The 7,925-nt window shown below is 59.4% G+C and overlaps 1 protein-coding gene and 1 non-coding gene across 2 annotated transcripts; both read right to left on the bottom strand.

Moving 5' to 3' along the window:
• Positions 1-721: 721 nt before the first annotated feature.
• Positions 722-792, bottom strand: TRNAG-GCC. The gene has a single exon. It is a non-coding gene; the product is annotated as a tRNA-Gly (tRNA).
• A 4,781-nt stretch (positions 793-5,573) lies between these two features.
• EXOSC6 (exosome component 6) lies at positions 5,574-6,859 on the bottom strand. Its single transcript, XM_042919269.1, has one exon. The coding sequence runs from the start codon at positions 6,830-6,832 to the stop codon at positions 6,014-6,016; it is 819 nt and encodes a 272-aa protein (XP_042775203.1). The 5' UTR covers positions 6,833-6,859; the 3' UTR covers positions 5,574-6,013.
• Positions 6,860-7,925: the final 1,066 nt, after the last annotated feature.

Below are 7,925 nucleotides of genomic sequence, written 5' to 3'. Positions count from 1 at the left end.
GTCCAGGGCAGCAGTGGGTGGGCAGCTGGGACTGTGGCTCTGGGCCTTAGGATGGTGACCAGAGGAACGACAGGTTGGGAATGTGGTTCTGGCAGCCGCTGAGCTGCTGGATGACCTGTCCGTGAGAACTCGTCAAGTCCAGGACATGTGACCTGAGCCTCCAAATGGAATTTCTCAACCTGTAGGGAAAGGTCTGTGGTGTAAGGATTGTCCCAAGTCCCCGCCCCCTGCCCTTGGCCCTGAGGACACAGGTGGTTTGACCTCTGCCCACAGCACCGTTCTGAAGGGGTGTTCTATTTCTCCTTTTGTGGGAAGCCCGAACTTGCAGACTGTAGCAATTAACCCAGACCAGAGGACAGAGCACGGAGAAGCCATGTGACCAGGACACTGCCCCTTGGGGGAAAAGACTCAAGGGCAGTTGCCATCAGCCCCGGCTGATGACTGAGAGGTGGCATGGGGTGGGATGAGGGTAGGAGGGCCGGCACCAGAGCCCACCTTCCTTCAGGCCAAGAGGGACCCCGTAACTGCAGAAAGCATGGCTGTGGGGCGCATGTAGCCTAACATCTAATTCCCAAACCCATCCTGTGTGTGTTTCAACTCAGGCTGCTCTCCAGTCTGTGCTAAGCAGTCAATGAAATATCATTCCTACACCACTCATTTTTGACTACGTCGAAAAGTCGTTGTAGGAAAAAAAATGTAAGGGAGGAAAAAGTCAAACCCTTGCATTGGCCGGGAATCGAACCCGGGCCTCCCGCGTGGCAGGCGAGAATTCTACCACTGAACCACCAATGCTGCTGTGAGGAGTTATTTGCTGCGGAGACTCAGGTGGTCAGCCACAGGCTTCAGCACCGTGTCTGTTCTTCGTCAACGCTTCCGTCCGGTCTGAGGGGGCGGAGCTCTCCAGCCAATCCAAAAGGATCCAGAAGAGAGAATTTTCCCCGAGCAGTGGCGCCCGGCGGAGACGCATCAGCTTCAGTTCTGTCCTAGCATCCTAGCCCCCAAGCCCCCAAGTCCCCAAGCCCCCAAGCCCTCCCGCTGGCTGGTTCCAAGCCCTCCGGAGGCAGCGCTGGGCGCGGGACCCCCACCCACCTCTAGCCCGACCCCCGGGGCTGCGCACGCGCCCTCCTGGCGCGCCGCTGTCACTTTCTCCTTTCTCCAAGGATGATCCTCCCACCACCGGAATCAGCAATCGGCATCCCTGCTGTGTGTCCAGGCCGCCCGTCCAGACCTCCTGAAGCCAGAAAGCGGAGGCGAGGATGGCCGGAAATTTCACTAACCGGCCTGTGGGGCGTCTCAGGATGAAGGGGAACTCCCTCCCCTCGCCCCCAACGTCCTCCATTCTGACCCAGTAGCCTTACAGGCCTCGCCCCTCGTGGGCTGGGCCTGAGCTGGGGACGCACAGCACCAGAAAGTTGTTTTAGAAGCTGTATTGCCGCCGCGTGCATCCCCTCCCCTGATCCTTATCCCCCGTTCCAGCCCCGGGTGCAGATGGCACCCGAAGCTCCTGTAGCTGTGTCCCCACAGAGCCTCCCTGCCCAGGCGGGTGCTTAATTCTCTTTGCACCCATCTCCACATCCCTCCTAGGCACCAATTCCCTGCCTGGAGATGCATGGTACATGAGAGAAGGGGGAGAGGCCGGGCAGCGAGAGTCTGGGACTTTCCAGACTCCTGCTCTCTCCCAAGGACTGGAGCAAAGAGGAAGGCGGCCTGGCCACAGCCTTAATCCTGCCTGGCTGGCCCTGCCAGTCAGTGCTGGGCCACATCCTGGCAATCCCAACCAAGGATTAAGGGCTCTCACACCCCCACTGTGGCTTTGGGCCCTGACTTAACTCTTTCCTTTCATCCTTTGCCAGACTAAGATCCAGAACATCAGCTGTTCCTGGGTCAGGCAGAGGAACTTTTGGAGAGCCCTGATCTGGCCGGCCAGAAGGCTGCAGGCGATTGACCCCTCCTGCCCACCGGGGCCACCTGACAGATACCCCTTATTAGAGGCCAGACATGGGGAAGCTGGTTTGCTGTGTTCTCTCAAAGTGGCCTTGGTCAAGTCCCTAAGGCCTCTTCCAATGGAGAATTCTGGGATTCTAAGGAAAAGTTGCACACCTCAGTTTCTTCAAGTTAAATGGGTCTGGGAAAGGACTCTGGCCATGAAGAATGACCCCTTCCCCATTTGTCTCTGTTGCAGCAGCAGTAACTATGACCTGGACTACAAGCTGTACAGGGAAGATGTCCCCTACCGGTAGGTGGGTCTTGCCCCCTTGGTCCTCTGGGTAAACAGGTGGGGCTGGTTGGCCTGACTCCCTCTCTATCCTATCCCAGTAGCGTGTATGAATGCCAAAGAATCCCTCCACTCATTAACCGCGTGCCTGTCAAGATCCGGAGGACCCAGGTGGGCATGGGGATCAAGAGCAGCTGCAGTCCCCACAAGGGCCCCAGGAAGAGCCACCTGCCCCAAGAGCAAATAAAGCGTGAGTGAAGGGGCAGAGCCTTCACCTACAGGGCTAGGAAAGAGCTGGGAGGACCTCGGCAGTGAGGGCAGGCCCGGGAGCAGCCCTGCCCTCTGCCTCCTGGGCCCGTGGGACACCAGCTCCGGCCCCTCTCCACACAGTCCAGACCGAGGAGCTGCACTCCATCAGGGGGGAGCTAAGCCAGATCAAAGCCCAGGTGGACCGTCTGTTGGAGACTCTGGAGCGCATGGACCAGCAGAGGGACCAGCTTCTGGGTCAAGCACCTCCAACTGGGGGCCCAGCCTGCACTCCAAGTGAGCTCCAGCTTTGCCCACTGCTGAAGGTGCCAGGGGGCATGGCACCTGGCGTCCTGCTTTCCATCTGCAGGGCTCCTTCCTGCCCTCCCAGGGTCTGGTTGTCCCCATGGCTGAAGACCATATGGCTTCAAGGTTGTTCTAGGATCTTCCCACCACTCAGCAGCTGTCTGGGGGCAGAGCAGTGTCCCAGTCCACCCCCATCTTGTCGTCTCAAGCCCTAGGCACCCTAGATCAGTGCCGGGCACCAAGCAGCCTCTCTGAGATCAGCCGGGACCTCCAAACCTGGCCACTAACTGGCGACTGTCCCTGAACAGGGTCAGAGGCCAGTGAAGAAAACAGGGCCCTGGTGAGTAAGAGGTCCTCATGCAGAAACACTGAAGCCAAGCAGGAGTCCAGGGGCCAGAGGCCCCATCCAGAAGCAGACAGCCCCGAGGACAGCACAGACCCAGAGGAGGCAGTGAGTGGCCCGGCACCTCCCCTCATCCTCACCCTCCCTGCGTTTGAGTCCTTGTGGCCTCCCTGTGAACAAGGGAGAGACTCGGGTTTGTGCGGGAGCCCACAGTGGTGGTTGAGGAGAGACATAGGACTTCTACCGCAGGCAAGGCCCAGAACATGGGCCCTGCACTGTGTTGTCTCCCCCTCTCAACTCGGGCTTGATGAGCTCAGCTGGACTAGGGGCTGTCTGCTTCTTCTCCAGGAAGCCGGGAGGCGGGCTTTGAGCACCACAGACATCACAGCTGTGCCTCAGGGCCCCACACCCCTTGCCTGAGAACCACCTGGCAAGCTTGTTAAAACCGATTTCTGCCTTTTCCCTGCCCCCACATCTTATATTGTACCGTGCTCCCTGGGGAAGCTGTGGCACATGGACCTTCCCGGATGGAGAACATCCAACCTGAGTCTGATAAGAGCCCTTTGTACAACATCAAAGGGCCCAAATGTTCCCTGACCTACCATATCCTCCTCCCTTATTGGTAGTCCCTGAGATAGGCCGAGCCCCGGGTTTGTTTGGGCCATCTCAACAGGGCCCAGGATGCCGGTGGAGGGGCTGGCAGTAATGAACTTCCCTTCCTCCACCTGTCCAGCTTTGCCCCTCCAACTGCTGGGCTCTGGAGGGCCATTACTGTTGCCCAGGCCTGAGTCACATCTGGGGAAAGACTGGGCTAGAGGAAGGGAATGTTTGTTTTGTCTAGGGGTTCTGGGTTCCCAGGCCTCTAGAAGAATCTCGAGGAGCACTGAGCTGCCCAAGCTGCCCAGAAAGAGATGTGGGGGTGAGGAGAGATGCTGGCAGACAGACCTCCCTTTCCCAGACACCCCATGGCTCTCAGTCCTCCTGGCCAGAGTCCTGCTTCTGTCTTTCTACAGGTGAAGAATCATGCATCAGACCAGGAGGGCAGTCAGTAGAAGAGTGGAACCCCTCCCGGCTCCTTCCCAGGCTTCCTTCCTTGCCTCGTATGATTTTTGGAAGGCCTCCTGGTGGCACCTGTGCAACCAGAGGCACCCGTTTTGGAATGAGGACAATGAAGTGGAAGCCTCTCCATAATGGTGGCTTTTGCTTTGGAGGCCAAGCTTCCAGACAGTCGGGGGCTGAGAGGGAGGCCTGCAACTGCCTAGCACATGCTCGCCATCCTCATGAGGCTGAGGCCCAGTCTTGCAAGGGGCAGTTGAACAGGCCCCTGCCTTGGGAGCGCCTCAGCCCCTCTGACTGCAAGCACCGCTTTGGCTGCTTTTCCCTCCTCTCCAGGTCCTGCCAGTTCCAAGTGTGGAGCATCCTGCAGCCACCAGCCCCGCTTTCCCAGTTCCAGTGATGCACAGGAAGATCCACTCAAGTTCTACAGTCCCCTTCCGGTCTTTAAGCTCCTCGGTGTGTGTCCCACATAACCCACCTTTGGTTCTAGACTGCCCACCCACCCTATGAAGCCCTCATTCAGAATAGGGGTATCATTTTTATGTCCTGTTTCTATCTTGTCTCTCGCTTGACACTGTGTATTTCAGACCTGCTCTGGAAAGGCTGTAATGTCAAAGGGGAAAAATAAAATTTGTATTTTTCCCTGGTCAGGGGTTCTTGGTATGGTCTCCAAGCTTCATTCTGGTCCTTGGGCTGCCTTAGGTCAGGCCTTCCAGGAGAAGCTGAGCAAGCCCCGGACACACGCACGTTCAGAAGCTCCTACCAAGCCAGGGCACAGGAGCCACACAGGGAAGATGCCACTCTTGTGGTCACTCAGCTAGGCCAGCTCTGCCATATGGAATAATGGCCAGGCTGCATCTGGTCTCCCAACATCCAGAAGCTCTTACTCCTGGCAGTTTATCCGCCATCTCCCAGGAGCCAAGACTAGACGATAACAAAGCCAGCCTGGACCCCTACTTCTTACCAGCAGTGCAGGAGGCCTCCGGCTGTGCTGCTCTGCCCACGGCCAAGGAAAGGTGGAATCTGGTTTCCACCCAGAGCCAAACCCCTTTCTGCTACCCACCCTTGAGCTTTGGTCTTGCCCAGCACCAAACCAGAGGCCAGAGAGTGCACCCAGAGTGCTCCTGGGGCCACACAACCCTCCCTACTTGTGCCACACCTTGGCAGCGGCCGCTATGGTGCTCAAAGGGGCAGCCTCTCCTTCTTCAAAGCACATTTCCCCACACCAACCCCAGCACCTCCTTCACCTTCAGCCGGTCTCTTCTGCTTATGTTGCTCTAAGGAACAGGACACCTTTATGACAATGCTGTCCCAAGCCCTTGACACCAGGGGCCCAAGACCACATTACATGCTCAGAAGAGCCTTGCTCCGTTAAGTCCGCCACTGACAAGAAGCACAACAAAAGACTTTTTCAGATATAAAGGAGTTTGTTTTAGCTCAGATATAAATGACAAGGCACAGCCCCCTGTCCACTCTCTCAAGAGCAGGCCAATTCTATAAAAGGGAGTCACCAGCTGGCCTGCATAGGGTCCATCCCTGACAAGAGCTCCAAGCCCCGTTTTCCAGGCCAGTCCAGCTGAAGTCTTTTTCAACGTGGGAGTGAGGCCGCATTCCCAAGTTTCCTCTAATTGGTCGGAGCTGGGAAGCACCGGCTCAAGTAGAAACGTTTCTTTAATGAAATCGTTGCAACACAGCTGTCCAGTGCCATCAGTTCTGTGCACGCCTCCTCAGATCCTTTCTGGCCTCGGAGTTCTCAGCTCGGTGCAATCTGGAAGCTGTCGGCACAGGTCCTTCAGGGGACGGCGGCAGCTCGGTCCTTGGCGTCCGTCGTGGCTCAGGCTTCTGGTTCAGGACGGCGCGGCGGCGCTCCTCCGCCGGGCAGCCCGCACCAAGCACTGCTGCAGTACGGGATAGAGCCGCTGGCAGCCCTCGAGGCCCAGACGCACTGCCTCGGCCCAGCTCTCGGTCGGGCCGCCCTCCCCGCTGCCCAGCAGCCCGGCCACCTGGTTGAGCACGGGCATGAGCGCCACGGTGAGGCCGGCGGCGGCGTGCTCCTCCTCCAGTCGCGTGGGGTCCAGTAGCCAGGTGGGCGCCGGCTCCGGCGTGCGGCTCAGGCCGCAGCCCACCACCAGGTCGTACATCTCGACCCCCGCGTCGGCCAGGGCGAGCGCGGCGGCCGTGAGCGCGGCGGCCAGCGCCGAGCCACCGTCCTCCAGCAGCAGCGCTGACACCTCCAGCTGCGCGCGCGGGTAGCGGCCCAGGCGCACGGCCGGCTCCAGCGCCTCCTGCAGGGCCAGCGCCAGCTCTCGCTCCTCCCCGCCGCCCGGGGGCGCGCGGCGCCGGCGGCCGGCGAAGGGCGCGCGGCGGAAGTCGCAAAGCAGGCGGCCGCGCAACGCGGCCGGGGCCTCGCCGCCCGCCCCGGCCGGGCCGCCGCCGCGGTCGCCGCCCTCGGCCTGGCGCGGGCCGGACACGGCGCACAGCACCTTGGTGCCTCCCGCCTCCAGATAGGCCGAGCCCTTGGCCTGGCTCAGCAGCCCGGCGCGCGCATACACGGGCCGCAGCCGCGTCGGGTCGCGGGCTGCTGGCGCCTCCTCGTCATCGGCCGCGTACAGCTGCGGCGGCTGCGACTCCTCGGGCCCTCGGATGCGGCGGTGGTCCCCAGGCATGGCGGTGCCTGGAGCGCGAGCCGCTTCCGCCCGCCGACCTGGGCTCGCGCGAGGGCTCTTCCGCCCGCTTAAAGGCGCGCGCCCGCGCGGGGTCTGTCGGGATAGCGGCGGGTGACGCGGCACCGCCCCCTGCCGTCCTGGAGGGAGAATAGCGAGCGGAGCAATGCCCTGGGACCGCAGCAAGGACACGTGGATCTTGAGGGGTGAACGGATGAATAGATGGCGCGACCCGGCAGGCCTGCAGAAGTGAGACCTGGGCCGGCCTGGCTGACCTCTAGCCTCTAGGGCCAGAGCAATCCCAGGGCATAGGTCTTTGTCCTTTCACTTGTGAAAGTTATAGTTATTTTAATTTTGTGCTTATTTGTGTGACTATCTCACACATATTCCCCACTGCCTTGCCCCAAAATGATTCTTCTCTTTTGTCTTGGTCATTCCTGCCACCTTCAGTACCCTACCTGGAGTAATGCTTGTTGATGAATGGAACAGCCTCTCCTGCACTGGTTTGTGTAAACGCTTTGTATCCCTAGGGGTCCTCTGCAACCTCCTGCTGTGTGCTTCTCTCACACTCCAGGCTAGGACAGCTTCTTGCCCCCAGGCTGTGACAGCTAGCTTCTGCTGCTTCTCCCAGCATAGGCCTGCTTTCCTCCTTCTCCTGCACCAGCAGGACTGAGAGTGAACCTGGGGCCCAGGGCCACCTCTTGTACCCCAGGGACGTGAAAGCCAGTGCCAGCACAAACAAGCAGTACCCATAACCTTCCTGGCACACTTTCCAAACCCAACTATCCTCAGACCTGAGTGAAGAGATTCAGGACCAGGGCAGGTCCCAATCCTCACTGTATACCTTTGGGTCAGGAAACCAAGAATGATGGGTCAAAGAGGTGGTGGTAGGCAAGTGACGTACCCTAAATACCTCCTGTACTGGAGAACACCTCTGATCTCACACCCAACGACTCAACATCAAAAGGGAGGGACACAGGCCTAGGAAATGGAGAGCTTCTCCTATGAACTGCTTCCAGTAACCCCATGGCCCATCTTCTACTGAATGACTAATGCCTTTCTCCATCTCACCCTCCAGCCCCACGTTCTATGGGCC

Source organism: Panthera leo, chromosome E2 (assembly GCF_018350215.1).
Source record: "Panthera leo isolate Ple1 chromosome E2, P.leo_Ple1_pat1.1, whole genome shotgun sequence".
NCBI classification, from domain to species: Eukaryota; Metazoa; Chordata; class Mammalia; order Carnivora; family Felidae; genus Panthera; species Panthera leo.
This window is presented reverse-complemented; position numbering and strand designations above follow the sequence as displayed.